Source organism: Chenopodium album, chromosome 4, assembly GCF_948465745.1.
Source record: "Chenopodium album chromosome 4, dcCheAlbu1.1, whole genome shotgun sequence".
Lineage (NCBI taxonomy): Eukaryota > Viridiplantae > Streptophyta > Magnoliopsida > Caryophyllales > Amaranthaceae > Chenopodium > Chenopodium album.
This window is the reverse complement of record NC_137837.1, coordinates 4,097,014-4,118,418: the sequence shown is the minus strand read 5'-3', so window position 1 is coordinate 4,118,418 and position 21,405 is coordinate 4,097,014. Positions and strand designations below refer to the sequence as shown.

Here is a 21,405-nt window from a genome sequence, read left to right as displayed (position 1 = left end):
GTTCAGTTCAGTTCAGTTCAGCTCTTAATTTACGACTAATGATATTGCTAATGATATAAAGTCAAATTTCATTCTTTTAAGCTCTTATTACAACAACAACAACAACAACAACAACAACAACAACAACAACAACAACAACAACAACAACAACAACAATAATAATAATAATAATTATTTCATTCTTTTAAGCTCTTATTACAACAACAACAACAACAACAACAACAACAACAACAACAACAACAACAACAACAACAACAACAACAACAACAACAACAACAACAACAACAACAACAACAACAACAACAACAACAACAACAACAACAACAACAACAACAACAACAACAACAACAACAACAACAACAACAACAACAACAACAACAACAACAACAACAACAACAACAACAACAACAACAACAACAACAACAACAACAACAACAACAACAACAACAACAACAACAACAACAATAATAATAATAATAATAATAATATTAACAACAACAACAACAACAATAATAATAATAATAATAATAAATAAGTAATAAATAATAATAATAATAATAATAATAATAATAATAAATAAGTAATAAATAATAATAATAATAATAATAATCAATAAATAATAATAATAATAATCATCAATAAATAATAATAATAATAATAACAACAATAATAATTGAAATAATAATACTAATAATAATAATCAATAAATAATAATAAAAATAATCATCAATAAATAATAATAATAATAATAATAATAATAATAATCAATAAATAATAATAATAATAATCATCAATAAATAATAATAATAATAATAACAACAATAATAATTGAAATAATAATACTAATAATAATAATCAATAAATAATAATAAAAATAATCATCAATAAATAATAATAATAATAAAAATAATAATAATAATAATAACAACAACAACAACAACAACAACAACAACAACAACAACAACAACAACAACAACAATAATATTATTATTATTATTAATATGTACATTTGTATATACACATATGTATAGTAATAAATAATCAAAGATCACTAATCCGCAGTTAAAAATCACTAATTAATAAGTTCAGTTCAGTTCAGTTCAGCCCAGTTCAGTCAATCGGAACAGGCCCTTAGTTTTACCTCATATTAGGGTCTGTTTTCAGAATTGAACTTATTAAAACTGAACTGAGCTGAACTTATTATAACTGAACTAAATATTTTATAATAGAAAGAAATTAGGAGTTGAACTGAACTGAAATGAAAATAATCGTATGAGAACAGGCTCTTACTCCGTATTATGTACAACCTTGTCACATTGTTTGGTTGATGACTTGATGTAGGAAATTACTTCCTTTATTGAAATTCCCAGGAACTGTGTCAAAAAATCCTATAAATTATATAAATATGTTTGGTTGTTATTTGGGGGAATTTGTAAATCTTAGGAATTTTGAATGACCGAGGAAGGGGTGGGTAAGTAACTTTTCATGTTTTATAGGAAGTGAAAATTCCTATGAATTGTGACTTCCCTCATTTTTGCTTTTTAATGCTAACCAAACAACACACCTAAAAGGAAATTCATGGAAATTTTGAGTGTCCATGGAAACTAAAGGCAATCAAACAACACCAAGGCTCACTGGCTCAATAGTCAATAATGTAAGGAATTATTGGAAAAAAAAATTATGATCTTGTAATATATATACTATTATATACAATAAAATGTTTGACCACCAAATTTTAATTTTATGCTAAAATTTAAGTCCGCTTACAATTGTGTACTGTCCGCTTAAAGGTTCATAAGGTTATAATAGTACGCATACTCAACCTATATTCCTATAATAATGTGGAATTTTCAAAATTCGTTTCAAACAATTACTTCAATATCAAAAATTTAAAATTGCATTTTGGAAGTGGTAGTTCCCCAAAGTTGCAAAATGCAAAGCAACATTCCCCTGGAGCAAGGTTTTTTGAGTTAGCAAAGGCCTTTAGGCCGAAGCCCTAGAACAAAGAAGGTACGTCAATCAAATGTTACTCTTTACCTATATAATCATGTTGAATCTTGTTTAAATTGTCTATGTGTATATTTTATTAATCTCCACTTTTTATAATTTTACAATGTTGATAATTAAAGTTATTAAGCGTTAAAAAATAGAAAGATATCAACTAAAAAAAATCAGAAGTATACAATTGCTCAATAGATAAAGCATTACCATCATCAGCTAGCTCCCGTTTAAAAAAATGTTTACAGTCGAGTTGACGATTCAAATGATAATTGTCAAGTTAATCACATCAGACTTCAACCCCTTCATACCTACTAAACTACAAATTCAGGCCCAAACTATAATTCTGATTCAGTCAGAAATTGTAGCAAAGGTCTAAGAAGACCAAAGCTGAAACATGATTAAATAGATTGCAGCAAAGATCTACATAAACCATAGCTGAAACACATAGATCACGCTCAGAAAAGAAAGATATAGGACAAATGCCTCTTCACATCAAGCATAAGCATGGCAACTAATGAGCAGCCAGCCGGCCACTCTAAGACTTAATTTCCTTCGAAAGATCACAAGGACAACCTCCATACTTAGGTTGTCACTCTCAAACGTACTGATATTATACACTTTATTAAAGAAAAACGATCAGAGAAGTCTACATCGGATAAAAAATAGTTATCATGTTCTCATAAACATTCACCACAAAAGGGTAATGACAACTTTCAAGGTTTACACCGCAGTCAGAGTGGAGAAAACATGATATAACACAAAATCCACATCAACTTTCAGCATAAAAAAAATTATTAATCATGGGTTTATGCACTGCTTTCCTCTACAATGAGCAGCAGAAACGACCATCGAGCTGTTCAAAGACACCAACTTAATCAAAAACATAGTTTCATCAAATATGATCTACTATGATCTACTCTTCTACAACCACACTGATCTGGCCCTTCTCCAGCATGTCATAGAAGGATCTCACTTTTCTCTGCTCATTCCAGTGGTGCATCTTCCACATGGTACCAGCAACCAAGCCAAGTCCAAGGCCAATAAATATCTCTTTCACAACACTGGGACCTTTCAAGGCAGCATGAGCAACCTTTGAGCCAGCCATATTTATCACCTGAGTGTAATAACAATCTTTAAGTGGCATATAATGATATACTACAAGAGGAGAAAGGATTAAACAAAGGTGTCATTTCCAGTTACACGGTGAATGAAAATTGAAAAGAGACCAATACCCTTGTTACACTAGTTGAGAGACAAAGAAATAATCACATATGCAGACTTGTATCTCCTTGTTTTATGATAAATATAGATTATGACCATTCTATACTAGTAAGAAAAATATACTTACAAACCAAGCAATACAAAAATTTCCTGGTCCAGATAATGCAACCACTGTGGCCCGTTTCTATAATGTAGTCAACATAATTATGCAATCAACACATTGTCTGGACTCTAGAAAACATATACTCTAGAAAAACATAGATGCATTAACAGAGTAGATTCATACAAATTCAAACAATTCACTTGAATATAATTCTATAACTAGAAATTCCATCATTTTACAGGTCTGGATAGCATATCTATCTAAATTACCTGAGTAAATTTATACCGGAGTACTATTTTAAAACAAGAAAAATCAGTTGAAAGAAAGTTAGAAAAGTTAATGGAAAAGTGTACACATAATTTTATCTCACTAGTAGGCAACTAGGCATGAACTACAAGCCCACTCATCATATAAACACAGCAACCCAAGCTTTAAGCCACAAGCTCAAGTTGGTCACATAAATTTCACAATCAGAAATCGTGAACGATTTCAGCATCAAGATACCAATTCAGCATTATATTTCAATTCCACCAGGTAAAAAAGTGAGACAGAGAGGAGACTTGACCTACAGTCCTATAGATATTGGTGGAAAGCAGCAGAACTGCTGTTTTAAGTACAGGACTAATAGGTAAATGCAGCCAAGTTTTCTGGGAGAAATCAAGGACTGACAACAATATGCTTCAGGAATGTAACTACTAACTAAACACTGAAGTTGATTAATCCTATGCTAATCCCAAAAGTTGCCAGACTAAAACTCTCAACAAAAACCTGTCCAACCAAGTAAAAAGCACCAAAACTCCCTTTCTACCACCCTGCCCCCCACCCCACCCCCCCTCCCCCTCCCCTCCATATCACTGCTATAAGAACCTGTTGTTCTTCCTTGGGAGTGGTCAAGCACTCAGAAGCACTGATTGAGGAAAATTATGGTAGTGACCAAAATGCCCATACCCCCCCCCCCCCCCCTCTCCCTAAAAAAAAAACCCAAAATTTAAAAATAAAATCAAAATCTACTTCATATTTCAAGTCATATACTCCAAACAAACATGATCAACATGAATTGATGAACAAACTATAGTCGTATTCAAAATTAACCACACTAGAACAGCTATAGACTCTGTAAACTCTAGGTCTGTAGAGTGCCGCACATCTATGGCATAATTGATCCGAGCACTTACCCCGGCAAAGGTGATTTGCAAACTTTCTCTCCATTCATTGAGAAAGGATTTAGGGGCCAACCGGCCAACATTGGCATCAAGACTTGGGTTTTTCAACCAAATTTGTTATGAGGAACCCGAGCTCAAAAGCTTTTCCATGAAAGAATTCCCTTACTTTGAATGTGCTATACCCATATATTAGATGATAAACAGTCATAACAAGTCAGTAGATACTCTAGTCACATCCTAAGTCGGGCATCTTACTACTTCTGAATTCTGACAATTGCAAAACCTACAAGCTCCAACATTTACCCCCCCCCCCCCTCTCTCCCCTTCCTCCTACTCCTTAATATCTACAACTAACACTGTAACCAAAAATCAGATAAAATCTAATAAACACCATCTAAATGAGGGCAAGCAAACTTGAGGTAACAGAGGGATTGTAATCGGTGGCAAAGAAAATCATCTTTTTAAGCATTCAATCCACACATACCATCAAACCCTAACTCTCTCACATATCCTTCTTTACACCATTAAAATCCAATCTGAGAAATAACCTTCGCCAAAATTCACAATGAAAACCTCTTAATTCTTCAATGATTCTAAATTCGAATGACAAATCAAAAAAATTCAAAAGCTATTTTCTTTTCTCCAAAGCACAACATTAAATAGAGTAAAATATCAAGTTGACAATAATCAAAAAAACAAAACCAACACTACAATAACACAATTAGATGCAAATAGATTTATCAAAAAATAACGTAAAACTTTAATTAGACCCAGAATCCATAACATTCAATCGAATTTAAAACAAGCTAAAACAAATAATTAAGAATAAAAACCAAGAATCGAAAAGAACAAAGATCAGAAATAATTGAACGAAATGAATCTAAGATGTAGATCGAAAGCTAAGAAGAGAGAGAAAGCATACCAGAGAGAAAAGGCGGAAATGGTGAATACGAGGGGGGGAGAGCGAGAGAGGCGAAGATTTGGGAACGACGAAGAACAGAAATTATGGTTTGCGATTTGAGACGAAGACTTCAAAAGTTTGGCTGGGCTTTTTATGGTCCATAATTTTTGTTTACTGCCTGCAGTCTGTAAGTCTGTTTACATAGCCCACTTTCAAAACAAAAACTTTTGTATGTATCAATATACAGTATTATTATCGGGGTAATTTTTGTTGAATTTAAGGAAACTTTTACACTTTTTGGGGTAACTTTTATTAATAAAACATAAATAACTTTAATTTATATCGGGGTAACTTATATATGTAGTACACTAGGTAACTTTAATTCATTACATGGTAACTTTTGATCATTTTAAGGTAACTTTATAGCAAATGTACAACATTTGGATGTACATCCGCTTTTTTTAAAAGTTTGTGCTTTCAAAAAAGGGATGGTAGTCAATGAGGAAGCCGGTTAATCTCATTATACGTGGTAAAACATACGGAGTATTTCTTTTATTAAAGGGCAAAATCGTTAGATATTGGAGTAGCGGGTTTTACCCATATTACCCCAAAATATTACAATTTCCCCCCTTGATAAACAATTTAAGTTAAATTTCTTGCAATCTAATCATCCATGTAATCATGGTGTTAGTGCGTTGATATCTATGTTGTGTTATGAATGATCAACCAGCTTAATTTGGTTATTTTCTAAACTAGACAAAAAAGCTTAGTTTGGTTAAAGCCTTACGGAAAAGTTGTACTCAAGACCTGGAATCAAACCCTCTCGTGCATAATTTATCTTGGTGCGTTCTATTCATTGGCATGAGCATGTTTTAAGAGAACAAAAATTTAGACCCCGAGAGCTAGCTGAGCTAACGATATCCAAGTCAAATAGTCAATAGCTAGAAGGAGGCAATCTATTTCAGCTACAACTCATCTAAGCCCTGCCTCAAAAGCATGTAACAGGCCAATGTACATACTACATAGCCCTTGCTTCAGCTGTCATAGGAGAGCAGTCACCCGCACTTGGGTTTTCAGAACGTCACTAACAGCATCTTTGGCTATCATTCCCGATCCTACATCCCCACTGTTGTCGCATCTGTGTTTAGTTTATCATTATTTCCAGAAGATCGATGCCATTGTTTTATATTACTCTCACAGCAGCAAACTTCAGAACATTATCGTAAGGGCTTGCTCCTTCAAATTCATCCAATCATTCAGAAGAAACTAAGTATCTTGTCTAGTTGCACTAATTTCTCATTTTCTGTCTTCCCTGAACTTCATTTCCACAAATTTGTATTCGTTGTAAATAGTAATTAGTTATTAATTTGACTCTCTAAGCAATCGTTCAACAACCTGATTGAAGAGTATTTTTTATCAAAAAAAAAAAAAAAAAAACTGATTTATTCAAATGCTCCTGTATGATCCACTAAGCTGTAGTTCATATAGTATTGTCTAGTTCTGTGAAATAATTCTACATTGATCACCATATAACAATAATCTCAAAAATGTTATAAACTGCTGACTGCTTCAAGACATTACAAAATCAAACAGGCTACAAAACTGTAGATCAACACATACGAGAAGGCTTAAGAAAAATAAAATCTAGAATTGCTTTCTTTTCTTGTTACCAGAACGAGACTCCTTATTAAACCCTTTGAAGTCGTTGGTTGTTTCAGCAGTGTTCTGCTTCTTCCCGCCTTTCCTGCCCCCAAACCCAAATTTAGAATCTTTAAAATCACGACTCTTCCTCTTCTTGTCCATGCCCTTTTGACCCCCCTTGTTAAACTTTCCTGCCTTCCCACCAGACCTATCTCCAGGAGACACACCAGGAGGCCCTTTGCGTTTCCCTTTGGCTCCACCTCCACCTTCCTCAAATGACAATTTCATCTCGTCCTTATCATTTGCATAACCACTCTTTTCCCTCTGTTTCCTCCATTTCTTAACAGATTCTATGCTCTCCTTTTTCTCCTTGGCTCGGTCTTTCTGTTTTTCAGCCTGTACCTGTTTGGAGAATTTCTTAGCTTCTCTTGCTTTCCTTCTCTCTTCTTGTTCTTCCCTTAGCTTCTTCTCCAACAAGAGTTTTCCCTTCACTTTTCCCATATGAGCATCTGTCTTCACCATTTCAGCATAATAATCAAACGGCCTTAGATATGGGAGCCCTTTAGATTCAAGCTTTGCAAAGGCTTCTCTGGTTCCTTGTAAAGCTTGTGTATAAAATGCAGCCTCACGTGCAAGGTCATCATTCACATCAACTTCTTGGTCTTGATCAATAACTACTGAAAGACTGTGTATCCAATCGGCATCCTTAGGCCAGCTTATCTCACTAAGCTTCTCAAGAAGACCCTCCTTATTATTGATAGCAGTTTTTGAAGGTTCTGTTAGCTTTATTTCATCTTTTTCTTCACCATCTGATTCAGATTCCAGATCAGATTCTGAATCACTGACCACTGTGTCGAACTCTTCATCATCTTCCATTTCACCTCCTTTGATGGAAGATGGGTATTTCTTAAGCACAACCATCTTCGCTTGCTTGCAAGTATATCTAACAAGGAAGTAAGCAAGTTAAAAACAAAGCAGACAAATCTTCTCAAGTTTACAGCCAGTGTATGGCAGTAGAATAAAAGATAGCAAACTATTCCCCAATACACCAACAATTTTAACAATAACGGTAGAATATGCACAAATGTCCATTAACAATAAACCATCATGTGAAAAACAAAAAAAAAACAACACGGGTAGAGGCAAGGGAATGCATAAGCCTTCTAAAAGTTTACAGCACCTTCAACCTAGTAATACTCAAAACTCTAAAATAAGACTTTTCTCATTATATCTCAACCACAATGCTTCTCTTAGCATATAATTCCTTCTCATTCGCCACAATATTTTTCACAAACCTATAAACATATTCTTAGCATAACCTAGTAATACTCAAACTCTAAATTAAGACTTTTCTCATCATAACTCAAACCACAATGCTTCTCTTAGCATATACTTCCTTCTCATTCGCCACAATATTTTTCACATACCTATAAACATATTCTTGCTCAACATGATAGACTAATTTGTGCTTATTGTTGTACAAAAAGGAATTTTCTAAAGTAATGGGCAAAAACCGATTACAACCACATAACATATTTTTCCATTATAGGCAACCAGAACAGTAAACAATGCAACCAATACAATTTCTTGATTGCAGTCGCTAGCTTCAAGCCTTCAATTAACACTAGTGCACTGATTAATAAAATTCAAACATATAATTCTATTCAACAACAGAAATATATACTCAGTAAATACCAATTATTTAAGAGACTTGATAACAAATTCAAGTTAACCAAGTACATCCAACGCAATTCGAACATGAATTAGTTTTGCACCGCCAACACAACAAATTTTTTTAAAAAAAACCCTAATTTTTTCTTCACCATTTCATGTATTCTCTAAAGTTTTCAACTGTACCCGCATAAAAACAAAACCCAAAAAAAAAAAAAAAAAAAAAAAAAAAAATCATAGTTTCGTCCTAGCAATAATTATAGGGTTCTGCAACACATTAGCAAATTTGACTCAAATTCTTCTCGCACGAATATGGATTTCAAAGTTATAACCTTAGAAAAAAAAATTATAAGCAACAGTTGAACAATTAATTCACCTTAGAAGAACGAACCCTAAATTGAATTAATTTAGCAATCAACCCTAAAATACTAAATTGAACAAGAATAGTCGATGAATAAAACGTAAACCAATATCATACCTGGAAAGACGCTGCAATGGAGAATTAAAAAGGGCTGCAATGGAGAGAAAATGTTCTGTATTTTCTGTGTGTTACCTAACGGCTGCTCAATTGAGTAGTAAAGAAGACCTCGGTCGTCAAAGTAGTTTTTGCGATTTAGCTTGGGCCTTGGCCTATGGATTATTGTATGTTTGCTTAGCCTTATAAAACTTTTGAATTGGGCTCCAAATCTTAGCCACATCAATAATAAAATTAGCTTTTCCCTCTTAGGTACACCCGAGTGTATTTATAGAGTGTTAAGTCCTACACGCTCATATATCATTCTAGTTCATCGCTTAAATATTGTTTCACCGTCAAAATTTTTAATTGGTTTCACGTAATCCTAAGTTCTTTTTTTTAATTACAATTGTCTATGCATATTTTACACCACTAATATCTTGAATTGTATATTAGTTCAATTTATAAAAAAAAAGACAAAAAAATTTAATAATTACAATGAGACAAATTTAACAAAATCTCACATGACTATAATATAATTATAGTGTATGTAAACATTACAAAGTTTTGGAATTACTCTCAAAGTTCTTAGCCCACGAATTTCCGAATGTTGCAATTAAAAAGAAAAGAGACAATATTCAATTATTAGCAATCCACTTAAATACATCTAATCTCTACAATTCAATGATTTCATTCATAGCACATTATCTATCTTCCCTTGCAAACCCTCATCCTAGGGATGGCAATTTAATCCAAGTTCGATTTGAATCCGATCTGATTCGAAGGAAAAAACCCGATTCGAATCCGTTTAAAATTAGTCTGAATCCGAATCTGAATAGGAGGTGGATCAGACTTGGACCCTACGCAAAGTCCGACGGAGTCCGATCCGAGTCCGAATTCGAGAGTATAAGCATATACTCAATAACTTGGGACAATTATTTGCTTGTTTTGTAGCAAAATTTTGTTATGTAACTTAGTTTATAATTTAAATGTGTTATGTTTATACTTTAACGAGTCGGATCGGATTCGGACTCGGATTTTTCGGATTCGGATCCGAGTCCAGGATCCGTTTACTAAATGGATCGGATTCGGATTTAGCCACATCCGACCCGAATCCGATCCGTTGCCATTCCTAGCTCATCCCAACCTCGCTGCGTCATCTCAATATCTCTTCCCTTCCCTTCTCTTCTCTCCTCCTTACCCAAGATTTAAGATACGAGTAAATTCATACATTCACTAAATGTGGTGGTTAAAGGAATAAGAAAGAAGTGTTTATGAGCATAAATGAGTTGAGTCATGTAGTTTATATCCATGTTAAATTAAGTTAGGCAACTATGAAATTGAGCCAGAACTTCCAATCATACTAAATATATGTTCACCCTCAATTAATTTAGCAAATTACGGCTTGTTATTAACTTATTTATTAATTCACTTGGAACTTGTCAACTCCACAATTTCTAGTCACAGTTGTCAAATAAAAGTTCAAATATTATGCAAGAAATTTCTAATAATCTTCCATTTTCTGATTGCAACAGGATTACAAACAAGGTATGATTTTGACCAAATTACAAGAACGACCTATAATTCAATCTTTCATATCACATCATGGGTGCACAGTAGATTAATCTTTCATGTCTCAAGACCGAACTCCCTTCAATCAACCAAACAAGTCATCTAGTACTTACTCAATTCCTGGTCATATATTCAAAATTCATAATATGAGAGTGTGTGCCTGCAGTGAGAACGGACTCCACTGCAGTATCTTCTAAGACTAACACGACGACAATTGACCTGCTGCTATCACGATGCCTGATCAGCAGTTGCAGCAGCTAGTGGCTGTAGTGCTTTTAAAGGGTTCATAATGACACCATCGATGAGCCCATATTCTTTGGCTTCTTTGGCACTCATAAAGAAATCACGGTCAGTGTCTTGATTGATCTTTGCCAAGCTTTGACCAGTGTGGTAGGCCAGATAACCATTGAGATTTGCCTTGTGGTGCAGCATTTCATTTGCCTGGCCAGAGGAATATGATCAACAATTGAATTCACATTCTTACAAATTGGGACAGTAAGGTGTTTCCGATTCCACATTAAAGTTGATGAGGTCAAGTAAATGAAGGTCGTGACTAATGTAAGCATATAAACATGAATCTATGCTTTCACATAAAGTCACATGTGTGTGCACAGAAATAGATTAAGGTAACAAGAAAACTGGGGATAATTTTCTAAGACCTGGAGCCAACAATGTAAAAGGATGTGATATTAGAAGGTGAGAGTATTACCTGGATATCTATGTCAGTTTGACCACCCTGTGCACCACCGAGAGGCTGATGGATCATAATCCTTGAATTAGGCAAGCTATACCTTTTTCCTATAAATTTTTATTTTATCAAAAAGTAGAACAGTAATAAGCCTCTGATGGTGATGCAAAATCTACATTGTCAGTAATTTAAGAATCAATCATGTATAAAAGATTCACCTTTGGTGCCGGCACTTAGAAGGAATGCTCCCATACTGCACAAGAAGGCCAATAGAATTCAGAAATCATATAAGTTACCTATTAGATGGATAACATCCACATACAAAATAGCAACCATTTAAATATACACACATGGAAAAGCTGAACACAAAAATAAGAAATCATTTGCCACTCAAAAACCCAGGAACCAGTTAAGTTAGGAAGACACCTAAAAAGCAGAACACCCTACAAGGCTCAAAATATATCACTCATATAGAATAAAAGACACCATAGGAGCCGACTTGACAGGAATAGCAAAATGCTTTAAGAAGAGATGGGTAAACATTACACTTAGGGCTAAAAGACTTCAATTACATTGCAACCTTACAATTATTTACTGCTTCTGGGGTTGAACATGAAAGAATGGTGATAGGTCTCCTCCAAACACCTAAAGTCCTAAACTGATTCACATTGTGTTTGGATATTAAAAAGTGAAGGAAAAGAAGGGAAGGCAGGGAAGGGAGATGAGTTTTCCTTCCAAATCTCTCCATTGATGGAGAGATGAATTTCTTACAATTTAATCCCTCCATTTCTCTACCCTCCAATTCCTTTCCTTTCTCATTTGTTATCCAAATGAAAAATAATCCATCCCTTCATTTCCCTACATTTCCTTCAATCCAAACACACCGTTAAAAGTATGGAAACTTACAAAAACACTCAAAATGCAAGGTTGGGAGCTGGGGAGGGGAATCTTGTGAAGAAAAATGCATAAAGAGGAAGGTGTTACTGGTAAGAGTTGCTTCTCAACAAGAATATTCAACACATACAAATGGACTAACATGACAAATGGAGCCACCTAATATTATGAGCATCAATGGAGCTAAAGGCAAAAATAAAGATACCTATAGTTGCTAAAATTGTTACAAAGAACGAGATAATGGATTGAAAGCATAGATATAAGATAATGATGAAAATGAATTAAAATAATAGGAAAATATTAAGTCACCTTGCTGCAAGTCCAACACATACAGTGGAGACATCAGGTCTGATGTGCCTCATCGTGTCAAATATAGCCATTCCTAACAAGACAATGATTAGGACCAGTCAGCTTGCTAAGGAAAGAAAGTGAGGAGATGCCATCACATGCCCGTAAAGTGAACACAAATTAATAAACAAAGGTTACCAGCTGTAACTGATCCTCCAGGGGAATTCACGTACATGACTATATCCTGTGCATGTCACCACAAATATATCAAATACAAATAGAGAGGTATGGTAGTAAAATCCAAAAAATCAAATACTATAAGTTGATAGTTGTCAATACCATTCAATAAGGGTACTGCACATTTGTTATGATCCCAAGGAAATGGATTAGCAAATTATGTATATTCTAGTGAAAGTTTAAACCGCCATATGATTTCACAAATCCTTAGAAGACATCAGGTGCAAAAAGAGAATCAATATAACTATCAATCACAGCTTAACTTTGCATTACAGATTTAATTCTTTCTTTGCAGCACAACATACTGAGTAGGCACTTACAAGAGAGCAAAAACGTGTATATAACATGCTAACAAATTTGTACAGTTATCTATATGTTATCATACCTATCAATAGAATAGAGTTTTAAAAAACATATATTAGTATAGTTTCCTCTAATCTGCATTTATAAACTTAGTACTATTTAATAAAAACAACAGGTGAATGCTGAAAAAACTGCTGGCAGAAAAACCTATTGGGTGACATAAACTGACGTTTCCACATAAATAGAATAGTGGGCTGATATGGTAGTAATTTTCTATATATAACATGGTAAAATGAAAATAAGTTATAGTAAGCTAGCAAAACTTTTCAGAAGTTTGGTGGAGTAACTTCTCATTACAAGCCAGCTAGCTTAAAATTAGTGAATCAAATAAAAAGCTAACTTGCAACACTTTCAAAAGAATAGGAAATATCCTATGGAAACAGCGCCTGATCACAAAGAAGGCTTAATAGCACCTAAGAAAATGGTTTTGATTCCATCACTTCCATGTGATCTAGTTCTCATGTAATAATCGTTCAAGTAAGGAAAACATCGTAATACAGCCACTGAATTGCAAACTCAGCAATAAGTATACAGAAGTAAGCAGAACAGGACATTTCTAATTAGACAACCAACTTAATTATAATCAGCAAAACAATTGTAAACCGTATTCAAAGCTTCAAAAGCAGCAAACCAACCTTGGTAGGATCAACGGCATCGAGGTATAGAAGTTGAGCAACAATTACATTAGCCATATCATCATCAACCGCGCCACCACACCGGATAATTCTCTATACCGAACAAATAAACTTCTAAATTCAATCAACAATAGCTAATAAACCAACAAAATCAATCAAAATTCAAAAACAAAAACAAAAACAAAAACCCTTACATATTGAAATAACTGAGTAATCACACTCTGAAACCTCTCTTGTACCATAGGAGGCGGTCCTTGACCAGCATAAGCAGGAACATACGGCGAAGACGGAACCAACAAATCATCTCTACAAAATTTAATTCAAATTTCATATACTCCAAACTTCCATTACAATTAAACAAAACAAAATTACACAAACAACAACAATAATAATAAATCAAATCGATAAAATTGAACTAAATTACATTCGACAAACCCTACCTAATGGACCAAATTCCAGAACGTTCATTTCTTCGAGGAGTTCCAAATCCATCAGAATACGACGCCTTAACACTAGAACTTCGTCGAATTTTTTCGGTAGAATTACTGGATTTCAAAACCCTATCCAAAAATTAAAATCAATGAATTACAAATTACCGACAAAAACAAAAAGAAATCAAACAAATCTTGAGTAAATAGCATGAAATTACCTGGAGGAAAGAGGCTTGAAAGGAAGAGAGAGAAAATGAGAGTCAAAGGAGCGAGAAGAAGAGTGGAGGTCGAAGATGGAAGTGTTGAGTCTTGGAGTTGTTGTTGAAGAAGGTTGTAACGCCATAAACGAGTGAGCCATTTTTGGTGTGAAGCTTTTTTCTGGAGATATCTTCTTGAGCTGAGAGTGAAGGAGAGAGAAAGAGAGAAGAAATGTTAGCCAAGGTTTTTAGGGGAAAGAGAAAATGGTAAAATGAGATTAGGAAAGAAAATTGGGTCGAATTTTTATGGGCCTGTAAAAATAATGGCTAAGATGGACGTGGACTTGCTAGATTCATCAAACAAACCATTGAATTTTCAATGTTGATGATTATAATTGTGAAAAAAAAAAATGATTTAGGGTCTATTTTGATTTACCGAACTGAACTGAGTTGAACTAAACCATAAGAAGGAAATTAGAATCTGAATTGAACTGAACTGACACTAAGCTAAAGAGAACAGACCCTTAATAGATCGGGTTAGTATCTAAGAATGTCGAACTTGGTTTGTACAAGGACGAGGAATTGACCCAACACATGGTTTTGGGTTAGAGTTTCGTTTTATTATTGAGGGCGTAATTGCGGTTGACTTTTTTTTTTTTTTTTTTTTGTTACGGAGTAATAAATCAACTATTTTTAGGCTATTTATCACAATTAAAAATAAAAATTATTCAAGATTTGGAATAAAATCAAATTCTAATACAAAGCAGATTTTAGGTTTATGGATCAATTTTAATCCTTACAAAATCTTAACAAATGTACCTTTGTCAAAAAAAATAATAATAATAAAAATAAAAAAGTACGAAGTCCTTAGATTAGTTGGTATATATGGGAGTTGATGGGTTATTCTAACCGATGAGTTAGAGCAGCTTGTCTTGGGTTATAGACTTGGCAACATAGTAGAGTCTAATATGCTTTAGATTACCGAGTATGTTTAAATTAAAAAGTTTCATTGATCATCTTATGAATTGTTAAAAAAAAAAAAAAAAAAAAAAAAAGATTCATCTTATGATTTATTTGGTCGGCATTAGCCAGATTTAATTTTGAAATATAATTATTGTTAGTTAATTCTTCCTTAGTTAATTTATTTAGTATTACAAGCATACCCGTGGAAACATGTTCAATTGTTCATCACAATTTGGCAATCTAAGTACATATTACAATGACAAGTTAGCTAACTTAATACAGCACTTGATACATAAATCTTGTTCAACTAGACCAAGTCTTAGATGACCATAATTCAAAATTCCAAACATTAGTTTCAATTTCAAGTATGAATTTCTCCAAAACTGATAGATTAATTCATCAAGCATACTAACACCCTAAATTAGTGGAGCAACTATCATCTCACCATTATATTTATCATTTACAGACATAAACACATAGTGATTGGAGTTGGAAGATGATTGACAATAATCCACCTATGTTCCACCACATACGCCACTGCGATGAAGAATAAAGGGGTGGTTGGAAGGGGGATCAAATAATTCAAAACAATAACCTAAAAGTGTGATCTGGAACATTATATTTGACATAGTCTATGCAGTTCAAGAACACATCGAGACATAATATGGATCGTCGCTTATCCCAGTTGCTTGCATTCCCTCCTTTTTATCCATGTTGCATTCCACTTCTTTTGTTAGTCACAAACTCACAATACAGATAAATCAGCAGGAAATACAATTAAAAGAAGATATTCAAATATTCTGTGATAACCAACAATTTGTTATGTATAATGTAACAAAACAAAATCAACAAATATAGAGCATTGGACTTTAATTGAATGACAAAACAACTTTTCAGTTGCCACTAATTGCATAAGATAAAGATGATAGTTAATCTCAAGTCAATGAATAAGTTTTTGAAGTAGGTCCTTTGACGAGTCACACAAGTTACCAGAACTCCAGAAGGCAACAGGCTTCAAATCGTCTTCAAATTGAAACAACGAGAAAATGTCAGCATCGGCTTCAAATCCTTTGCTAACCATAATGTCGCGATTGGACAATGCATTTGACAAGTCATTATTGAGAATGTATCCTCGAATGATTAGGGGTGATACCATTTTCCTCCATTTTGCTTAATAAATTGAGCAGCTTCACCAATGAGTCCTTCCTTGCAGAAGCCTTTAATCATCATGGTGTATGTCTTAGAATTGGGTTGCAGACCCTTGGATACAAGATCAGAGAAGAAATTTGCAGCCTCTTCAAGTTGTCCAGCCTCACACAAGCTGTCTATTAGGATACTATAAGTGATAATATCAGGCTTAATACCTTTATCCTTCATATCTTCGAGTAAAGCCACTGCCTCACCCAACCGTGTACTTTTACAAAGGCCATCAAGTAATGAATTATATGTGACAACATTAGGAGTAACTCCGTGAGCTTGCATATCTGTGAAAAACTCCCGTGCAAGTGTAAGTCTATCGGCTTTACACAAGCCATCAATAAGAGTGCTATAGGTTACAACATCTGGTGTTATACCTTTCCGAAACATATTTTCTAATACAGTAAGAGCCTTGTCAATGTTTTTGAGTTTGACATATCCATTGATCATAGTACTAAAACTTACTAGATCAGGCTCACAACCATTCAGGACCATGATATCAAGTAGCTTTTCTGCATCTTCCATCTGACCATGCAAACAATAACCATCAAGTAAAGCACTGTAAGTGATAATGTCAGGAGCTACACCTTTGTCAGTCATTTGTCTTAAAATCGCTTTTGCTTCCACAACATTACCATCTTTACATAACATGCCAATCAGCATGCTGTAGGTCTTAACATCAGGAGCTATGTTGGTCTTTAACATCTCAGTCAACAAACCCTTAGCCTCTTTCCTGCATCCAGAATTGTAGAAGCCTCGAAACAAGGAGGTATAAGTGACAACATCGGGTTGAATGCCCTCGGTTTTCATAGCAGAGAACAGGTCGATAGCTTGTTGTAATAAGCTGTCCTTACAGAGACTATCAATAATACTGTTATATATGACAAGGTCAGGCTTACAATGAGCATCAGACTGCATTTTGGTAAGCAAAGTGAGAGCCCTATCATTGTCACCGATACTACAAAGGCCTTTGAAAATAGCACCATAAGTAACAATATCAGGTTGGAAACCTAAGTTGACAATCTTATTCAATAACTGAGTAGCTTGAGGAAGCTTACGACAGTGGACATAGCCATTAATTAAGGTAGTAATGATAACTTTTATAATATTTTAACGATCCTCGATGGAGTGAGGATGAAGCCATTTCAAATTTGGAAATGGCAAGAAAAGCTGATTGAAAACGATAACAAAAGGAAGAGGACGCAAATTAGTCAATTGATGAAAGAGTGAGAGAGGAAGTTTAAGATCGGAAAACCCTAATTTGCATTGTTCTTTAACAGAATTGAGAAATAGAAGGTGATCATGAATAATAGAAATGGAAGAGAAATGTAGGGAATAAAAACTAAAATAAGAAAGGAAGGAAGAATTACCATGAACGCCATGAAATAAGGAAGAAGCTAAATGTGTAATCTTCTTCTTGGTACAATGCCTTCTTTATTGCAATCTATCTAATCCAATACCGTAAACTTGCTAATCTTCATGATAAATTTAGTGATTGAAATTGGCTGGTCATAATGTACAAAAGCTGAGTGCTCTACAAAAATTTGATCACAATATGTACTAAACTACTAATTTCGTCTAAGCTAACACTAATACGTGTTCAGGATTTAATTTTTCGTAGCTTATAGTTTAATAGAGATCATAATATGATATTTATCGAGGGTAGAAGTGTCTATTGGGTTTAGCTTTGATTTGAAATCAATTTCGATTTACTTCGAATCATTAGTACAGAAGTGATCAATTGATCATTAGTCATAGGCTCACAAATACTTGTAGTATAATACAAATCAGATATACAAATAGTAACAGACCTAATCAATTCTTAACCCAAAATCAGAAAAGGCAACAAAAAAAAAAAAAAAAAAAAAAAAAAAAAAAAGAACTAGAGCCATGTATAACAAATCAAATTGCTAGCTACCTCGTTAACTCAGCAGCATTTACAACAAACTGTGATGTATTTTGATCGAGTGGTGTTTGTGGAAAGGGAGGAAGCAGACCTAATCAATTATTTCGTAACGTTGGAGGTCATTGATCTCTGGTGGATTGTTTTGATTTGAAACATGCACGTTTTCTGACCTGATAAATATAGCAGCAGACGATAGGATCATAGAAAATTCTGGTTGCCAATACCAGAGTTCAAAAAAATCATGTCCCATAATAAGTTTCAAGTTGAATTCTTGAGCCCATGGACCAAATTGAAGAAAAAAGACTGATTTTCTTCCAGATAAAATGTGTCTGGAGGCAAAAGACTACCACTTACACAATTAGACTATGAATAATCTCTATTAATGTCTCTGCAGTGACCTCTAGCAGATTCTTCTGAACCGAAACAAGCACATGGCGAAGTTAACTGATCACTTCCAACTCTAAAGCTCTCATTATTGTTGGCCTTTGCTTTTCATCAATGTTCAGATACCCTTTAGCAAGGTTAGCAACAGCAAATATAGCTTCTTCCCTGCCCTCCTTTGCAACTTGACCATCCAAAATATCATACAAATTGGAATTTTCCCAAGTTCACAGAAAATATGACACAAGACACTTTCCATTATGAGATTCAGTGGGATTAACAGCCCTTTATCCTGTCCAAAGCTCTACAAGAACAACTCTAAAACCATAATCATCGCTCTTTTCAGTAAATTTCTTTGACCAGAAATATTCAGGAACTAGATAACCAAAAGTACCTTGAATACGAGTGGTTAAATGAGTTAGATCAACACCAACATTGATGTCGCAAATTCTGATAATTTTGCTCTATATTTCACATCAAGGAGTATGTTGAGAGTTTGTATGTCTCTACAAAGGACAGCCCTTCAGAATGCTGAGTGTAAGTGAGTGAGTGGTCCTGCGACATCAATAGCTATTTGCAAATGCATTTCCCATGTAATTGGGAAATCCACACTAGAACCACGTATGCATTTAAAAAGAACCCTATTTCTAATTCCTAACAAGTTGATATTTCTGTGATTGATTTGTGATAACATACCCATTTCATTAATGAATTAGTTATTGTAGTTTCCTAAAACGGAATTCTTTATGGTAACAATATTTCCATCACTCAACATACCTTGATAAACTTTACCTTGACCTCCCTGACCCAACACTGTTTCCACTGCAGCCATCAGTAGCTTTCTCTAGTTCATCAGCAGTGCATCAATCATACCATCCTTAGACCACGTTTGCTGCGGCAATACCTAACCACCACTTTGCTTAAAGTATTGGCTCTTTGATTTCTCTTTCTTCTTCTTCTAGCTACTGTGAATAGCCAAATCCAACTGAGCAAGAGAAGTATATATCCCAAATCCAAGCCAAGTCCTGCATAGTGCAAATCACAGATGTATTATGCTCAGGGCGAGGACATCAGCAGATAGAAAATAGTTATTCACCAATGCAACTGCCAGCACAAGGATTATTTCAAATTAAGCCAAATGTGAGTTCACGGAAATAGATTACATCAACAGGAAAATTGGGATAATTGTCTAAGAGCCAGAGCCACCAATGTACAATTATGTACAGTTAAAGGTGAGAGAATACCTAAATTTCACTATAGCTTATTTCTTATTAAATTTATTATCACTAAATAGAACAATAAGCCTCTGATAATGACGCTAAATCTACATTGTCAGCAATCTAATCATCAATTATGTACGGATGATTCACCTTTGGTAGCGGCACTTAGAACTTTAGAAGAACACCCCCATATTACACAAGAATGTCAAAAGAATTCAGAAATCATAAAATGTACCTATCAGATGGATAACATCCACATACAAAATAACAAAGTACTCCAAATAGAATGTAATGTACTAGTTTATCTGGGGCCTGGGGGAGGGGGAGAGCAGAGCTAAGTTCCAATAGACTATGCCATTTACGTACTAGAGTATTACTTAAATCCTACTCTGTATTAATAATGTCAATTACTGAAAAACAAAACATGAGGTATATGACAGTCATCAAGAAGTCCTGAATCAACTCAAAACTTTGCCAATGAAGAAGTTTACTAGCCTAGTGGCCCCAGTTTCGAAAAATAAATAAACACTTTAACAATAGTTTGAGGCACTTTGTCACTTTGAAAAAGAGATCTGTCACATTCTATGGAGAAGAGGCACATGGATATATTAAATTGAGGAAAAATTAGAAAATAACACCCAAAAATTGTCACAATTTTGATAATAACACCACCAAAAAAAAACTTAGATTATAACACCACCAAAAAACCAAAAATTCTAATTTCAACACCACTTAACTTTTTCATCCAAAAAATCGTTAGTGGGTCCCACATTGTACACGTGTCAATTGTGCATTGGATTAAAATAAATAAAAAAGAAAAAAAAAAGAAAATTAAAAAAAAAAAGGGAAAACCCTTAAAATACCCAGCCACCACTGGCGCCGCCATTCCTACCGCCGTTCTCCAACTCAGCCTCCACCGCCGTCACCCAATCCCAACCGACCACCCTTGACCCACAAAACCAGCCAGCCGACCACCCCTTGACTGCCGAAATCAGCCCAAACGTACCCACGAAAGAACCCGAACCCCGATTTGGTTCAAGGTGAGGGTGAGAGGAGTAGGGCGGTTAGTGGGTTTGGGTATGGGTGGGTCGGGGTTTCGGCAGTTTGGCGACGACTTTTGGTTGGGTTTGGTAGAGGAGTACGGTGGCTGGGCTGGTTAGGGTTGGATTTGGGTGGTTTGGCGATGGATTCGGGTCGGGGAGACGATAATGGGGGCTGGGCTGGTTTGGGTTGGGGTCTGGGTGGTTCGGCGACGGCGAGGATTGGAGACGATGATAG

At 34.6% G+C, this 21,405-nt stretch overlaps 2 protein-coding genes across 3 annotated transcripts in view; both read right to left on the bottom strand.

Moving 5' to 3' along the window:
• Positions 1-6,850: 6,850 nt before the first annotated feature.
• LOC145628617 (putative rRNA-processing protein EBP2 homolog) overlaps positions 6,851-21,405 on the bottom strand; it is a 36,382-nt gene continuing 21,827 nt past the window's right edge. Inside the window, exons 2-3 of the mRNA XM_081680955.1 lie at positions 9,180-9,202; positions 6,851-7,973 (exon numbers count right to left, since the gene is read on the bottom strand). Coding sequence (XP_081537081.1) covers positions 7,034-7,951 — 918 coding nt within the window. The 5' untranslated portion in view covers positions 7,952-7,973; positions 9,180-9,202 and the 3' untranslated portion in view covers positions 6,851-7,033. The remainder of the gene's footprint in view (positions 7,974-9,179; positions 9,203-21,405) is intronic.
• On the bottom strand, positions 10,623-14,729 carry LOC145628616 (ATP-dependent Clp protease proteolytic subunit 5, chloroplastic-like). 2 transcript variants are annotated; one of them, XM_081680954.1, is made up of 9 exons: positions 14,482-14,729; positions 14,273-14,377; positions 14,027-14,138; positions 13,833-13,925; positions 12,796-12,841; positions 12,619-12,691; positions 11,634-11,668; positions 11,437-11,525; positions 10,623-11,168 (listed from the first exon to the last, which is right to left on the bottom strand). In XM_081680954.1, exons 1-9 carry the CDS (start codon positions 14,619-14,621, stop codon positions 10,956-10,958), a joined length of 906 nt encoding a protein of 301 aa, XP_081537080.1. In that variant the 5' UTR covers positions 14,622-14,729; the 3' UTR covers positions 10,623-10,955. The 2 variants fall into 2 exon arrangements, with proteins under 2 accessions (XP_081537080.1, XP_081537079.1); XM_081680953.1 differs by having other exon boundaries at positions 14,273-14,392; positions 14,482-14,726.

Bases quoted from the DNA above. Each gene is read 5' to 3' on its own strand.
- LOC145628616 (XM_081680953.1), bottom strand. From the start codon at position 14,621: ATGGCTCACTCGTTTATGGCGTTACAACCTTCTTCAACAACAACTCCA. The intron at 14,393-14,481 runs GTAATTTCATGC...ATTTTTGGATAG, and splicing joins TTCAAGCCTCTTTCCTCCAG to GGTTTTGAAATCCAGTAATT. The intron at 13,926-14,026 runs GTAAGGGTTTTT...TGTTCGGTATAG, and splicing joins TTACTCAGTTATTTCAATAT to AGAATTATCCGGTGTGGTGG.